The sequence below is a fragment of the Gymnodraco acuticeps genome, unplaced genomic scaffold (genome assembly GCF_902827175.1).
Source record: "Gymnodraco acuticeps unplaced genomic scaffold, fGymAcu1.1, whole genome shotgun sequence".
Classification (NCBI taxonomy): domain Eukaryota; kingdom Metazoa; phylum Chordata; class Actinopteri; order Perciformes; family Bathydraconidae; genus Gymnodraco; species Gymnodraco acuticeps.
This window is the reverse complement of record NW_022990981.1, coordinates 3,949,550-3,966,790: the sequence shown is the minus strand read 5'-3', so window position 1 is coordinate 3,966,790 and position 17,241 is coordinate 3,949,550. Positions and strand designations below refer to the sequence as shown.

Genomic DNA, 17,241 nt, shown 5'->3' with positions numbered 1-17,241 from the left:
TTCTGATTAGTTAGCTAAAGCATATGACTCACATTGTGATAAGCACGCACAATTGTTCAAGTCTGACTGAACCTTAAGCTGGCGTTCAGCTTCAAGCTGCTCTCTGTGAAGTTGCTCTGTGTTGTTCAGGGTCAGCAGTGTCTTCCTCTCCATCTGGGCCAGCTTCTTCTCCAGTTCAGTCTGCGCTTTTACAGCTTGTTCAACCCGCTGTTCACCATCTTCGCGCATCCGAGCAGCATCACCTAGAGAGATGTATCCAATTTCGATCAAAATCCCACTCAATTATTAGATGGATTCTCTCAGGATCTGCAAGATTTCATTTACAGTTTTATTTATAGGGGATACTCATCCATGTCTTTATGTGGAACACACTAGCTTAACACGACTTATCCATTCCATGTGTGTTTGTGCGGAATGGTGGGGCCCTGGTCAGCTGAGAAAGCAGCCCCAGTGATCCCAAAGCCCAGCTGTTGCAGAGCTCACGGATGAAATATGGATCTCTAGTGGGCTGTTGGAAGGGCTTCATGGCCAGGGGGGTTGGCACGAAGGACAGTGGGGTCTCTGAGGGAGGGGGCTACTCACGCGTCAAGGCCTCATTAGCCAGGAGTAAGCTGCGCCTCTCCCCCTCCTTCCTGGTGCACTGAGCCTCCAGAGAAGAGGCAAGCTCCTGGCTCTCGAACAGAGCCGTCTCCAGGGACTCCTTCTCGGCTCTGGAACACAGGGGGAAAGGGATTGGAGTACTGAAAAAAACTGCTTTGAACCATAGGTGTAAGTCATAAAATACAATGATCCATCATGACCATAGTTTCCAAATAAAAGCATGTTACTTAAAGATGACACATGACTTCCTGTGATTTAGAAGGCAAATTGGACAGGGCAGCAGAGGCTGTTTTTCAGGTCTCAGGCTCAAAAAGGACATTCCCAGAACAAATTACCATAACTTCACTTCTAAAAGGGGTAAATTAATCATCTTTTTTCTCAAAGCAATGATACACCTGTGAGTTGGATGGAGAAAAGTCAGAATCAATATAGATGTTGTTATTTTCTTTACTTTCTTTAAAGTAAATTCAGATTGAACACAGTAAAAACATTTAAATTATAGTTTCCGTCCAAAAAAACCCCATTGCTTATAGTGAAAACCACCCTTGAATGATGGGATATTAGACTAAAAGCTTTAGGAATCCAAACTATAACATATAATAAGTACCCTGTATCAAGAATGATGAAAAACAAGTGAAATTTGACCTTTTTAGAGAGATTTAGAAAAAAACCCACTTCTGGGGTCATTTGGGTGGATTTGCCATATCTCTGGAACCCATTGGTCGATTTTGGTGATTGACACCTCTTTTGAACTGTTAGAGCCAATAGAATGGAGGGGAAGTTCCTAAATCCATCTAAACATTACCGTTGGTGAATGAGAGGATGCGCAGCTAGCATGCCCAAAACCGGAAGCTGGGTTACAGCTCTCATACACTATATGAAAAATACTCTTATTGACAACATTTTATGATGGATTATCAGTAATCATTTCAAAGTGACACAGAGACATTGGATTAACCTTCAGCAGCGTTTATATACGTGTTAATGCCCTTGAACACAACTTTTGATCAGAAAACAGCAAAAGTAAGACATATTTGACGTTTTGGCCCCGTAAAGCTAAGTTGTGTGTTGTCTGGTTTTGTCTTCGCTGTCGCTCAGTGATGACACTTATACCATTGGAATCTGTGGAATCTCAGCTTTCATATGATATCTTGTTTGTGCAGATCCGATGAAGTATAACATATTTCTACCGTGAGTTATGTGCTAAGTGCGTTACCACTCTTTCGCTTAGTGCTCATTCAGAGGCTCGGCGTTAGACTTGTTTCGGTAAAAATGGTTCATATCGTCAGGTAGCTGAGTTTCTTCCCGTTAAGTGGGTATGACACATTAATAGGTTGTTAAATGTTAAGAAGCCCTGAGACACAGTTTCGTGAAAGCGGGGGCTACGGGTCTTAACAGGTTAAAAGGTAAAATAAGCATTTGAAGGAGAGGTATACAATCAACTACCGTGTTCAGCAAAGTAACATTTCTGTATTTTTGTCCAAAAAACTGATGTGGCTTTGAAGAAAGCATAGATAAATACACTGAACCTGAATACGTACGTACATCACAAAAAACCTGCTTCCAAAAATGAGAACTATTTCTTAAAATAAAAATGTGCAGTTGGTCACACACACACACACACACACACACACACACACACACACACACACACACACACACACACACACACACACACACACACACACACACACACACACACACACACACACACACACACACACACACACACACACACACACACACACACACACACACACACACACACACACACACACACACACACACACACACACACACACACACACACACACACACACACACACACACACACACACACACACACACACACACACACACACACACACACACACACACACAGGGTTGTTTATGATACTTTTGAGGAGATTTACTGACTTGCATACATTCCATTAAGTCCTAACCATAACCATAACGGATGCGTGCCTTACCCCAACCATGACCCTGACCTTAACCAACAAACACAGAACTATTTTTCTGTAGCTTGTGCTGAAGGCAACAGCAGAAAACAGACTGGGAAAACTGGTTTTCAATCTGAAAAGGGTCACAAACATTTTAGAGGTCAGACCACACAAACAAACACACAAACAAACACACAAACGCAGACACACGGACCTAAGTGCAACCATCTCCTGGGCAATACCACAGGCCTTTCGGTCAGCAGACTTGAGCCTGGCGTCGAGAGCCGCCCTGTCCTTGGCCAGCTCCTCCCTGTCATGGCTGGCTCTCTTCAGGACTGTGGTCTGTGTCTGCAGCTCCTTCCTGCACGCACACAGCTCCTCACACACATCCTGCATCTGCCAGTTGACCTGGAGACACACAAACACAAATAAAAAACACCATCAAGTCATTTTTTTATTCTTTCTGCTATAAGCTGACAATATAAAGACTCCACGGTAAATTATTATAGGCATTAAAACTAGAGTAAACACACTTCATATACTGTTTTGCCTGTGGAACAATTTTTCACAAGTGGGAGTATGCGCAGGAACATGGAACACGTTAGATTGAGTTTGAACCACCCAACCTCTAAAGGCAATGCAGCCATTTTCTGTTCTAACATTGAACTCTACATACCCCTCTTTTTGCTTATGAGGCATAAATTAAACAAACTTTAGGCTATTCATGACAGTGTACGGACTGCGGGGCCAAAACAAATGCATCTCCTCGAAGCAAAACAAAAATGATTGGTGATGTGATTTGTATTCAGTTAACACTTAAATCCCTATGCCACACCACAGGACCTATATCTAGCAAGAAAACTACTGGGGAAATGTTTATTCCACGAAAAACTAGTACATTTTCAGGGAAAATAAATACGATATTCTCAGAGATTAAAGTGGTAAATGAACGGCACAAAAACACAGAAAAAAAAGTTGTTCTCCTCCTCACACCACAGTGAGGAGCTGCAACAGCAGGGAATGTGGAGAATTCCTTCATCTGTACATTATGTTGTAGTTCCTCATGCACAAAAGCTATCACCTCATCTAAATCCATTTGTTGTTTTCTTCTGAATAGGCCCTGTTCACATATTGCACATTTGGGACAGTATATCCTGAAAGAATATTGAAGTGTTTCATTTAAACTGTTAGACCTCAAAATTGAATTTTGCAACTACCTGCAACTAATATTTCATTGTAACAAATGATTTGATTTGATCAACAATCCCTGCATTTTGATTTCCAACCAAACTCACCCTAACTTAATATTAGCACATAATGGATTTGAGCCTTAGGTAAATATTACAGTGGATGAAGAAGACTAATGGTCTGGATGTGAGTAGTGCCCGATAAGGTGCTCCAGGGCTCGTTTCATACTCAGCTGATTTATTTTTACAGAGAAGCTATTTTAAAATGTATGCATGGAATTTGTCAAATTGTTTCGGTTTGTTTTATTCTAGCCGAGATCAGCGTGAATACGCCAGTATCACATTCAGAACAGATAACAGAACAGGAGAGGATTCTTTTCATTCTTTAGTTTAGGGGATGAAATGCGGAAATCTGGATCTGCTGAGGGAAGGATGGGAATACTTTAGGTGTTAATTTATCACTAACCCCCACAGGATATTATATGTCTATCTATTTATCTTTTCCAGTTCATTTTCTCATGAACATCCCTTGCTTGTTATGTCCCAAGTTACTCATAAAACACAGAGTGGGGTAGAAACTGCTCTCCATCCCATTTGAAACAAAAAGCCTAAGCAGATGTGCTCAGCTCATCCGATACATTTTATGTGACAACAAACTCCATTAACCTGCTGAAAGCTATTAATAACATCAGCATAGTTCTCCCAGGTGGTGGGAGTTGGAAGGATGGAGGCTGCAGTGTGTCTCTGACCTGTGAGTGCTGCTCCTGGGCCTGAGCGCTCTCCTTCTGCAGCAGGATCAGCTCTGCTTCCAGCTTCTGGCAGAGATCCTGCATGTGGCTGTGGGAGCTCTCCAGGGCTTGTTTCTCAGCGAACAGATTCATCATCTCCTGCTGCACCCGTGCCGTCTCCTCCCTCGCTGCTGCTCGCTCCGTTTCAGCTTCGCTTCTGCGTTCACCAAGCTGCGTCTTCTCCCCTTCTGTCTGGAAGGTAAACTACAATTTTTCATTTCTGTTCAGTTGAACTCTGCCCTTCCATCAATGTAAGAGGGCATCTGCATAACTTCCAGTGAAATATAATATGTACTCAAGTGCTGTACACAAGTCAGAATGGGAATATCAACATTTGAGCTACTTGTACTTAAGTATTTCCATTTTATACAGCCTTATACTGTTTTAGATTTTGAATGTTTGTGATAAACTGAAGGATGATGTGTTCCTTTGTGTGGAGAAAACTGTCCAACTTCTAAAGCTTAACAAACTCCTTAAAAAGATTTCAGATAGAAAATGCATTGTCTCAAAGCTGAAATGACGGTGATTTTCTGAGCTCATGAAAAGTGATGGTCTTATAGAAAATGATGCAGTAGGATAAAATACCCAGTTGTATAACAAGAAGATGTTTAAATTCTGGCAGTGGCTCAGTCAGTAGGGGCCTGGACTGTGAGCTGTAGGGTCGCTGGTAAGTCCCCGAACAGACTTAAAATATGGAGTGTGGACTGCTATTTGGAGAGGTCCCAGTTCACCTCCTGGGCCCTGCCGTGGTGCCCTTGAGCAAAGCAACACTGTGTGTTCAGTGTGCATGTATGTGTGATCAATAAAGAGGGTTTCATCCTCCGATTCTACATCTACAGCTGTAAAAAGCAATAAACACATTAATGCAGCAGTTACAGTATATAAGTCAAAAAATGTCATACATAATAGTAAAACACTGACAGGGACCATTATACTTTTACTTCAAGTACTTTAAGTACATTTTATTGATAATATTGAAATACTTCTACTAGTACGCTTTAAAATGGAGGACTTATACTTCTAGTGTAGCTGTGTTATTGGTACTTTCACTGAAAGGACCTGAATATATCCCTAACCACTGATGGCTACTGACCTGCAGCAGAATTCGATTGAGTTCCACCTTGTCTTTGGCTAACCCTTCACTCAGGGCAGCCATTTTGGCCAGAGAATCTTTAACGGCAGCCTCCTGATTCTTGAGTTTGGTGAGTGCTAACTCATGTGTGGCACACTGGGACGCCATCTGCGGAGTGAATCGTAAATATTAGAAACAAGTAATACAGATAAGGCTACCTGGTGTAGAACAAAGCAGTGTACCTTGCTGAGAGCTAGAGCCAGGCTGGCCTTATCATCCTCCAATACCTCCTTCTGCAGGGTCATTTGACTCAGAGCCTCCTTCACTGTCACCAGCTCCCTGCGCACATCTGACAGCTTCCCTTCCAGCTCCTCCAGACTCCTCTCGCTGTTACACATACATGACTCTTTCACATTGTTTCCTTGTCTCGAACACACACACAGGCCAATTATTTATATAAACAATGTCCCTTAACAGCAATCCATCTCCATTTTGAAAGATGGAGAAATGTTGGAGCCAGAACACTGAGGGAGTTTTTGCTGTATCGCATGTCCTTCTCCAATTCTCAGCTAATCACATCTTTTTTAAAGCAAAAAGGCCTTTCCCTCTTGCATGAGTTCAGTAATACAATGTAAATCATTTACATTTTCATCCAAATGTCATCTGGGTGCAATGCTGGTCGGAAAATGACATGTGTTACTGATCTAAAATGTAAACAAAGGATCTTGAAAACAATCGTGGGTGACGGGGATGCGTGTTGTGTAACTGTCATTCCCCCCGCCCGTGCTGTACCCTCTTTGGGCCTCCGTGCGCTGGCATGCCAGCTGCATCTCCAGATCCTCCCTCTGCTGCCTCAGGAGGTCGTGCTGTCTCTGGAGCTCCAGCGTTGAGCCTCGCAGTACCTCCAGCGTGGCATGCTGGGAGTCAACCTCCTGCTGCAGCCCAGAGAGCAGATTCTCCAGGCTGAGCTTCTCACTGTGATACCCCGAGGTTGTGAGGAAGGGACAAAGAGAGACAAAGAGTATGTTGAGGTTAGTTGTTACACAATGAGCATCTTCCTAATAATAACACTTCAAAACAATATCAACAAATCCACTTTCAGTATAAATATTGCTTTTGGTGATGCTTTCTTTTATTATTATTTCAATTAGTAATCTGGTACTATTAGGGAAAACATAATCAGATTACAAAATATAAGGAACTAATCAACCCAGATTACATTTGAAAACGTATGCAATTTTGTTCGGGTGGTTTGAGCCAGTACTAATGTCACCTGGTAAGGGTCATCATTTGATTTGTCCAACTGTAAATGCTGAATGTGCCAATGTATTTTATATGCATTGAAAATGTTGCAAAATGGTATAGTAGGCTTCATTTTATTTTATTTTTGTAAAAGTGAAGAAGTACCAAGATAAGATTGCATATTTTTTGTAATCCAACAATGTAACTAAATACGTAAATCTCAATGTCATCTAGAACTGTCCACATTTCAAAGTAATCTAACTCAACCCTGATAATAGTGAATATTTTCTACCTAGAAAAACATAAAACCAAGCAATATTCTCATAATTATTACTGCAAGTTGTTTTTATCACTGTTGAAGCTGCATCACATTCAAGAAAAAGCGTAGTAAGAGCATGATCATGGTGTACCTGGAGAGGAGCTCCACTGAGCAGCGGTATCTGTTGCTGTCTCTGAGGCTTTCATCCAGAGCGGTTTTAGCCTCCTGACTTTCCCTCCTCACTTCCAGGACCTTCTGCTCCAGCTCTTTCCTCTCAGCGTCTCTCTCCTGCAGGTGATCACGCAGAGTTTCCTCCTGGTCTAGAGCCACTTCCAGACGCCAACGCAGGTCCTGCATGTATGTATGTATGTATGTATGTATGTATGTATGTGTGTATGTATGTATGTATGTATGTATGTATGTATGTATGTATGTAGGTGAATTGTGTGTGGCGTGTTAGTACAGAAAGTGGTTACATATTATCTTATATTACATATTCTCATGAAAAGAGTTGCTTCACACATTTTTCTCATCTAATCTCAATCAAATAAAATGTACATGTTTTACATTACAAGTTATGACTTTGGTGAACTGTTCAACTACAGAATGAAAAGGTATAAGAACACTGTATATTACAAGATAAAAAGATAAAAATAAGATAAATAATGAATTTTGATATTATTGTTTGTCTACAATAAAAAATACAAATGTAAAAGAAAGAAAATCTCTACAATAAAGAAAGAGCAGTAAAGAGCAGCTGCTTTTGTTGGACCTGTGTCTGGTTCTGGTGCTCCGAGAGACCATTCTGCACAGCCATCAGGATGTTCCTCACAGGAGAGGAGGACACATTTTCAGATCCACTGCCATCACCCACCTGGGTATGACAGACAAAATAAAGGAGAATCTGAAAACATCCGTCCTCTTGTTTGCGGACCTGATGCATGAGCTGAGAATCTGTGATTTAGTACAGTACTGCAATACTACATCGGACAAGTGTTTGTCCACCGCTTTCAAGTCAGAACTCCTCAACCAATTGAAAATCTGCTCAAGATTTTAGGTCAACCTTTTGAGAAACTCTATGAATCAGCCTACCATAACAACATGAGAACTATCATGGGTAAATGAAGGTTCAAGGAAAATAAAACAACATATTGAGGCTAGCCAACAACATGATCTCTAACCCCAACCATTTTCTGAACAGCGAATATCAACTGTTACCATCAAATCAGAGATACAGGGTCCAGCGATTGAATAAGGTCAGACTGAAACATTCTTTTGTGCGACAGTCAATCCTCAAATGAAATACAGAGTTAAATCCCAGATCTAATTTACGTTAGAGGGGCTGGAACATGTGTCTTTACAGAGATGTTATGTCAAATGTTGGTTCCCTTGTATCATGTCTTAAATATCTGCCCTTGTTGATGTTGCAAATGGAGCTGCTGTGATGTAAGTCACATTTCAGACTTGATCTGACAATAAAGTATTATCGAATTGTATCGTATCGTATCCTATCATAGTTATCTCAGTGTGTGGTTTTGCTCTGACCTGGTGAACATGAAATAACATCTTCTGGAGGGCCTGGGTCTCTGTGTAGAGGAGCTCCATCTCTGCTTTCTCCTCTGTTCTCCTCGTCTCCTGAGCAGGGAACCATTAAGGTCAGATAAGCAGCACAGAGAGAGAGAGCCTGACATTCCCCAGACTGCAGCCCTCTAGACAAGGAAGTTGTGGAGTTTATCAAGCCTTAGGGTCCAGACTACAGCCAATTTAACCACCCTTCTATCTACCACCTCCCAGGCATGATTCCCAAGGACCCACCATCCTGTCCAGACTGATCTGCATGGTGCTTAGGCTGGAGTCCTTCTCACTATTCTGGCTGCGGAGGTGCTTCACTGTGTCAGTCAGCTCCAAGATTCTGTACAGATCAATAATTATACATAACGTTATTTATATAGCACCTTTTATTAAATATGCAGCCCAAAGTGCTTTACAGAGCTAGAAAATATATATAAAAACAATAACAATGAGTTCAAATAAAGAATAAGAAACATGATTAAAAACAAGTTATACTACTATATCCACTAAAAAGACACCAAATGAAAAAGATAGGTCTTTAATTTACTTCTAAACATTCCATGGCAGTTCTAATATCCAGGGTACACACACAGAATGAAGACTGGCATGTGCTCCTCCTCTACCAGAACATCAACACTATCATATTCTCTGCATAGATTCATGGGATTACCAATGACTTCTGATTAGATCAAACACAGCACAGATTCTGATTATAAAGGCGCTCCCATTCCTGCAGTCCTTCCGACTGAAGTGCAAAAGACGGTAGGCACTGAAGAAAGCTTGATGTGCACAATGTTTAATGTTCTATGTAGGGGATTACATTTGGCTTTCATTTCAATCATAGGAAGACATTTCATTTTGCAATTTATCAGAACGATTGCACTGTAGATAACCCACAACCCCCTTCTCTCAAAGAGCGCTTTCTCACAGGGAATTGAACGCATTTTGGTGAACTATAAACTTCCCTTCAAAAATGAACTAACCTGTCGATGCAGCAATTAAACTAGCAACTTTAATGTATTGTGTGTTAAAATGACAGTTTATGTCAAAGGAGTCTGGAGGTTTTAGGGTGGCTGAAATATGTTTTGCTGCTGCCCTTGTACACAGCAGTTCACTGCTTAGCTTTTCAGAGCTATACATTTATTAGGACAATTACTTGAATAAGTCAAAATTGGGTCCCTAATTCATGGTGAGAAATACTTCATAGATTAATTTAGGGATAAAAGGATTCAATGAATGTATCATTCAACCAAGTATCCAGCAGCCCTTATACCAAATGCAGCTCTAAGAAAAAGAAATCAGGAAGGAAACTCTTGAAAATAAACAGCTCATATTGTTTAGAAGATGACTTTACTTGGAGTTAAGTTTGACTTTCTCCGTATCCCAGCGACCCTGAAGCTGCATGGCCTCTTTCAGCTTGTCCTTCAGCTGGCTCTCCAGAGCTGACATCTCCACACCACTAGAGGTGCTCTCCTGAGTTACTCTGGCCTCTAAGTTCATGCAGGCAACATGCAGCTGCCGGCTGGCAGTGCCACACTCCCCGCGCATGTCAGACAGGGTCCTGTTGAACAGATGAATGTCCATCAAGATTTACAGAATGTATCTTTCATAACGTATGAAAGATCCAATAGGGCAAGGAGACATGACATGCTGTTGTGTTCATACAGTTGTGAACCATTAGTTGAAATAAAAAAGTGTCTGTTAGTATTTGAAAAGGAGAGATTTCTGCAGCGGTTAAACTCTGGCATCAGGCCTCACTTTGAAAAGTATTTGGTTTAAATGACAGTACTCTACAGCTGTCTGTGAGCTGAGCAATCAATATTAAAGCAAATGACTCTTCAGTAGTGCTTACAGAGCTTCAACATGATAGACTCCATGTATTATAGGTCTCAAGCTTTGTCCTGATGAATGATTTCACGAGTGAGGCTAGACACCTTAAGCCCTCAGTCCCCCCAGTGAGGAAACAAAGAGAATGGGGACTGACGACCCTGTTGACCTGTTCCACTTTGATCCCTGGCTAAGAGAGATGGATTCTGGTTGCAGCCATGAGTGTGAGACACCAGAGAGGTGGGGGTTATTGTGGAGTAGCTGAAGGGATTATGGCAGAGCGCCACGCTCACCTGTCAGTGAAAGTCCTTAGCTGGTTGAAAGTACTCCGCAGGGAAGCAGCCTGGCGCCACAGTGCTCTGACACGAGCCTGTTCACGACTCAGCCGGGAGGCGCACATCTGCAGAGAGTAGCAGACAGGAGGGAGAGACAAAGGAGGGTGAGTGGTAAGGGCTGACTATAAGAAATGAAGGCACCCATATTTTTATTGTGATCCCAAACAGATGCAATACTGTAACTCCTGGACTCACCATGACACATGTACAAATACATGTATTTCCCTGAATCAACAGGCGTAGCCCATTCACAGCACAACTCAAGATTATTTGCACAAAATGTTCCTCCCCCTCAGCAGTTGGAATGTTTTTACAGGAAACAACAACTCTATGAATAGCTATGAGATGAACAAGGAATGAGAATGAATTGACAAAACTGGCTATGAATGGAATTCCTACCCCATGTGAACTCAACTCAAGGAGTTTAATAGCACAAAATGCAGAAAATATATACACTTAAGCTTTCCCTGTTGCTTTTCCTGACGAAAGCGTTAATGTTTGTGTTTTTTCTCACCTCTTGCTCTCTGCGCAGACGCAAATCGCTTAAGTCAACATCTTCACGAGCCTTCCACAAGCTCTCTGTTAGCCCCTGGTTGACCGTGCCGGCCTGATCCAGTTGTTCCCGCAGCATATAGTTGACTTGGCTGACGCTGGCCCACCTGGAAATAATAAGCATTATGATATTTAAAGACCAATTGGCAATTCCCCCCTTAAACCATCTTAATCTGTAGCCTTTAGATCCTCCCCTGCAAACCACACTTACAGGGTGAACATGAAATATAAAATTCTGTGTCAACTTAGACTTAATATCGAGCAGATCTGCTTGTAGAGTCATTTACCAAAATGTCATTCTCACACTAAACACACACCCTGTTACAGTAAAGCACACCACATTTCTATGTTTGGTTGTGTGTGTGCCTGATAGGAAAACAAGAGTATGGAAAATATATTGTGTTTGAAGGGAACTGAAAAGCAGTTATTCCAATAATAGGCAAACCCATAGTGCTAGTTGTAGACTTAATCTCTACATTGCACCTGCATTAAAAAGTGCTTAAGGGGATAGAGCAAGGTAACTCTGCTGTGAGTGATATTTTAGACAGTTCAAATGGAATTTCAAATAAAGTTGCATCATTTTATAAATCATTGGGCATAGAAACCTGGCCCTAGCTGCAGAGGTTGGCCCACATTTAGTGTGAAGCATCATTAAAATGCTTTGGAGAAGCAAGCCAACATTGCCAAACTACTTTTCTCTGACAAATTGGATAGTGACAGAACCTGCCAAGGGCAGGTTCTGCCGGCTCCCCGCAGCGGGCAGGGAGAGCAGCGGGAATACCTACAGTAAGGAACTGCTGGGAATAACTCTGGCCACACATTTCTCAGAAATATGTTGGCTTGATTTCAGCTTCTCAACAAGAAACAGCGAAAAGCAAATTGTAAAAATATTGCTCGTACTTAATTTTCTGCTCAAAGTCGGCATCCAAATAACGACTTCCTGCTGCTTCGTATTATAATTATTTCTGGAAATGTTGTGCATTTCATTCTAGCACCGCAAATACAAAAGCTGTATAAAGTGCAGCTGCAGTGCATGGTGCCCATCTCTCACCTCTGCTGCTCCTCCTCCAGCTGAGCACACTTCTTCTGGATGGTGGTGTTGAGATCCTGCTCTGTCTGCTGCTGACACTGGGCTGAGTCTAGGTGGCCCTGCAGCTGAATACACAAACACACACCACTGCTGGCATCCTCGAAACATTTTTGATATAATGTATGGTAGGAAAAAGTAAATTAGCAGTTAACCAATATTTGTAAAGCAACATAATTACAGTGGCGGATCTGCTAATTCAAATTCTCTGCGGAGGCCACTCAGCCAAGAAAACTATTTGAATGAATTAAATACATTCATAGAACATAAAAAGTTCATGTTTAAAAAGTGTTCTCAGAGTAACATGAAGTGAGATGTCTCACTATGGGATGCGCCTCAACGCGTATGCAAACAGAAGCATCAATCTCATTACGCCAATCCTGATTGGCTGGTGATCTTGACGTCTACGTCAGGGAATCCACCCACCCTTTAAGTAGCTTGCGCTACGTCGCAGCGTCATTCAAAAATAAGCACCTCTTCTCGCTTCGCCTTAGCAAGAAGGGCCGTCTGGTGAGACATCTCACTTCATGTTACTCTGAGAACTGGGGTTACGTAAGTAACCTATAGTTCTCATTCATAACACTCCGTTCGATGTCTCACAATGGGATATTGAAACTCCCGTATTGCTAGACATGCTTATCTCGAAAATCACCAAAACAACCAGAACTTAACAGGTAGAACCCTGTCTCAACACGGGGCCCAGCACTGCGCGGGCCACACTTGGAGCAGAGACATCTAGCCTGTAAAAGCGGACAAAAGTGAGCGGTGAGGACCAGCTCGCTGCTGCACAAATGTCTTGGATGGAAACACCCTTGAACAAAGCCCAGGATGTAGCCAGTCCACGAGTAGAATGAGCACGCAGGCCCGTTGGTGCCTGCAAACCCTGACTCGTATAAGCCAGAGCAATCGCTTCCACAATCCAGTGGGAGAGCCGTTGCCTGGTAACGGGCTTGCCCTTATGAGGGTTAGCCCAGGATACAAAGAATTGGTCATTGCATCGAAACTCTCTTGACCTGTCCATATAGGTGCGTAAAGCACGGACTGGGCACAGCAAATTCGGCCGCTGTTCCTCAGAGGAACACAGCGGCGGAGGAAATGCCTCAATGTTAATGGGGTGCGAGCCCCTTTCATAAAACGGCAGACCAAGGGATGTTGGCTAGCCGTCTTTCCCTCAAAGCCCACATGGCATGCAGCAAAAGCAGCCAGGTACACTTTGATCGTAGAGAAAGCTCTGTGTTTATCAATCAGGTCCTGTAGAAATGATAGAATCACCCCGACAGGACATTGAAAAGAGATGTGTCCTTTTTGAAGGCACCACTCCTCAAACACCCTCCACTTACAGTCATAGAGGGACCTGGTGGAGGAAGCTCTTGCACTCTGAATAGTGTTTATCGCCTTCTGAGGGAGTCCCACTGTATTCAGGTTATATCACTCACGGGCCAGGCCCATAGTGCCAAGCGCTCTGGGTGTGGGTGAAAAATCGTCCCCCCCGCCTGAGACAGTATGTCCCTGCGTAGTGGGAGCTGCCACGACTGCCCGCACAGCAGCTGATATATCTCTGCCAGCCAGTACATTGCGGGCCAGTGCGGAGCTATCAGGATAAGTGTGTGGCGTTGTTCTCTCACTCTGGCTAGAGTTGGGGGTATCAGAGCCAGGGGTGGGAACGCGTACAGAAGGACCGGAGGCCAAGCGTGCGCGAGCGCGTCCACGCCTAACGGTGCGTTTAAATCGCGCATTGAAAAGAACAGCTGACATTGAGCGTTTTCTTTTGATGCGAACAGATCCACCGCGGCCCGGCCGTAACACACCCACAGCTGACTCACAATTATTGGATGTAGAGTCCAGTCTGCATATAGTGGTGCACCTCTGGACAGCAGATCTGCCCCGAGGTTCATCACTCCTGGTACGTGCGTCGCTCTCAGAGAGAGGAGACGTCCGCAGCTCCATAAGATCAGTTTGCGTGCCAGCATGTGTAACTGGAGAGAACGCAAACCCCCTTGGCGGTTTATATACGATATTGTGGTCGTGTTGTCTGTCCTCACGAGGACATGATGTCCTCTGAGAAAAGGCAGAAAGCGTTTCAGGGTGAGGAACACCGATAAAAGCTCCAGATAATTGATGTGTGACCATTGGAGGTCTCTGCTCCAGAGACCCCTCACAGGTCGACCTTCGTATATACGCCCCCAGCCCGTCAGACATGCTGTGGTGACCACCTTCCGCGATAGGACAACACCCGTACTAGAAAAGTCGGGTGCAGCCAGTGGCGCAGTGCCATGACGCATTTCATAGTGACCATCACTCTCCGCGCGCCATGACGCACGGGGTCCAGTTTGAGGGCAGCCACCCAGCGCTGAAACTCCCTCATGTGTAAGCCTCCCAGTCGTACCACCAGGACGGCTGACGCCATGAGCCCCAGTAACCGCAGACATGATCTGAAGAGAACGTATTTGCGTGGCTGGAAATGAGCGAGGCAAGCCCTGAAGGCTTTCACTCTCTCTGCTGACAGGCGGGCTGTAAAGGGCACCGAATTCAGGCGTAGGCCCAGGAAGAGTACAGTCTGGGCTGGGGACAACATGCTCTTTTCTGTGTTTATTACGAAACCCAGGTCGAGCAGGTGTTTTACGAGGACATTCGTCTGCGTAATAGCCTCTTGCTCCGACTGTGCGAGAAGGAGCCAATCGTCCAGATAAGTTGCCAGGTGAATACCCTGTTGTCTTAACAGGGCTATCGCGGCTTCCGTACACCGTACAAACACTCGTGGGCTGAGAGACAGACCGAAGGGAAGTACTCTGTACTCATAACAGACACCCTGAAAGGCGAACCTCAGATATTTCCTGTGTGTATAATATACTGGGATGTAGAAATACGCGTCTTGCAGGTCGACTGATGTGAAGTGTGAACCAATCGTTTTGGCGCACGAGACGCAACAGAGATGTGTGAGTGAGCATTCTGAATTTGTATCTTTTGAGATATTTGTTCAGAGTCCTCAAATCTAGTATAGGCCGAATCCCGTTCCCTCCCCGTTTGGGAACGAGGAAATACTTGGAATAAAAGACAATAGTGATGACATGTGTTTGTGTGACTTAAACGAGCAGCGGAGCTTGCTGTCGTTGATGTTAAGTCCATTTCTCTCATGGCACGAACTTGAGGATGACGTTCTGACATCACTCGAGGCGGTGGGAAGATGGGGGCATGGTTGCACCCCGGAAACACATGAGCATCTAACACTGGAACGTGTTCTGGAGCTGGAGAACAGGGAACTTCCAGCTCCTTTATCGAGGAGAGGAGAGGAGAGGAGGCTGTCAGGCCGCCCTCTTCTTCTTCCTCGTCTGGTGGCTGAAAGTCTGGGCCAGCTGTGCCTGAGCGGCTGCTGCCGGAACCGGAGACTTTCTTGTTCAGCTCGCCCTCGCCTCGTGTCTGGGCTGGAGACCTGGGGCGGGCTGTGGCCTCTGCTATTTCTGGATCTTGAAACGGGCAGGACGTGAGGCAGCCTGAGCGAAGGACTGCCGCGGGGCCGTTGAAGGCGGTGGCTGGACCCTTCGGGGAAGACAAAGCTGGAGAGCCTCATCCTCCTTCTTTTTGGATTCACACCGCTGCTGCATCGAAGCTAGAGCGGAGCCAAATATGCCCTCGGGAACAATAGGCATGTCCAAGACGTCCTCTTTTTCCCGGTCTGGAAGGTTCGTCAGGGGAAGCCACCTGGCTCTCTTCTGTACCACCATTATCCCCAGTGCTTTGCCCGAGGCTTGGACTGCACAGCGCTGCACACGGAGGCAAATGTCCGTGATCGCTGCGATCTCGTCCCACACGGCAGGCTCAGGTTTGATCGTCATGTCCTCGCAGAGCTCCGCCTGGTAGGCGGTCAGCAGCGAGGAGACGTTGAGCGCCCTGGAGGACAAAGCTGCGGCTTTATAGGCTTGTTCGGTCATTGCTGACTGGAAGCTGTCTGCCTTTGCCGGTAGCGTGGGGTTCCTGCTCGGTGCCGAAGCCAGCCGCGGTTGGAGGTGGGCTGCCACCAGCGGTTCCATGGGCGGCATGCGGAGCAGACCGAGCTTCTCCATGCTTTGGAGGCACACGGCCTGCAAGTCCATACTGAGGCAGGGCGAAGCTGGTGTGCTTTCGCCCGGGGGAGCGGACATCGCCTCCGGCTTGGCAGCCTGGGCAGATGAAACGAAGATGTCATCTTCGTGCTCATCCGAGTCGGATAAGAGGAACTCAGAGGCATCCTCTTCATCCTCCTCCATATAATCCAGCTGTAGTGTTAGTCTACTACAAATAAACACACGTTTATCTTCTGTTAACTTGGTTTATTCAATCAACGTGCATAACACCAATACAGAGCCATTAACCAACAGTGGACCTCATGCTCCAGGTCAACACAGACTAACTGCGCATGCGTTTCACAGTCTCAAGAGGGCAACCTAGATTACCGTAAAGCCAGTAGTATAGGCGCAAAGAGATTACATGTTAACAATCTCATTCTATCTTTTTAAAGAAATAAACAAAACAAAAACAACTTTACATTGCATGAATCATAAAACAATCATAGAGTGACTTAAAACAAAAATGTTTAAATTCCCTGAGTAGTCAACATAAATTAGGGAAACATTTAAGAAATAAATACATAAACAAAGGTGTTTTCAATGTTCCATTTCAACAGACACTTGAACCCAGATCCCATTGTCCTTCACTGAGTGCTTTTAAGAGCACAAGAGCCGAAGCTCCTTTTTTTGTGAGACAGTCAGCGAGCTGAGATTTTGTGTCTGACCAACGCACCTGC

The 17,241-nt window shown here is 44.4% G+C and overlaps 1 protein-coding gene across 5 annotated transcripts in view; it reads right to left on the bottom strand.

The window, feature by feature from the left end:
* Positions 1-17,241, bottom strand: part of crocc2 (ciliary rootlet coiled-coil, rootletin family member 2) — a 71,933-nt gene that overhangs the window by 20,077 nt on the left and 34,615 nt on the right. For 4 of the 5 annotated variants that reach the window (XM_034235625.1, XM_034235628.1, XM_034235624.1 and 1 more), the window contains exons 6-20: positions 12,426-12,529; positions 11,337-11,481; positions 10,781-10,887; positions 10,015-10,221; positions 8,904-9,000; positions 8,634-8,723; positions 7,861-7,962; positions 7,240-7,439; positions 6,380-6,562; positions 5,830-5,974; positions 5,609-5,755; positions 4,477-4,719; positions 2,755-2,948; positions 583-710; positions 73-242 (exon numbers count right to left, since the gene is read on the bottom strand). In XM_034235625.1, the coding sequence (XP_034091516.1) occupies positions 73-242; positions 583-710; positions 2,755-2,948; positions 4,477-4,719; positions 5,609-5,755; positions 5,830-5,974; positions 6,380-6,562; positions 7,240-7,439; positions 7,861-7,962; positions 8,634-8,723; positions 8,904-9,000; positions 10,015-10,221; positions 10,781-10,887; positions 11,337-11,481; positions 12,426-12,529 (2,262 nt within the window). The remainder of the gene's footprint in view (positions 1-72; positions 243-582; positions 711-2,754; positions 2,949-4,476; positions 4,720-5,608; positions 5,756-5,829; positions 5,975-6,379; positions 6,563-7,239; positions 7,440-7,860; positions 7,963-8,633; positions 8,724-8,903; positions 9,001-10,014; positions 10,222-10,780; positions 10,888-11,336; positions 11,482-12,425; positions 12,530-17,241) is intronic. The other variant, XM_034235626.1, reaches the window with a different exon arrangement.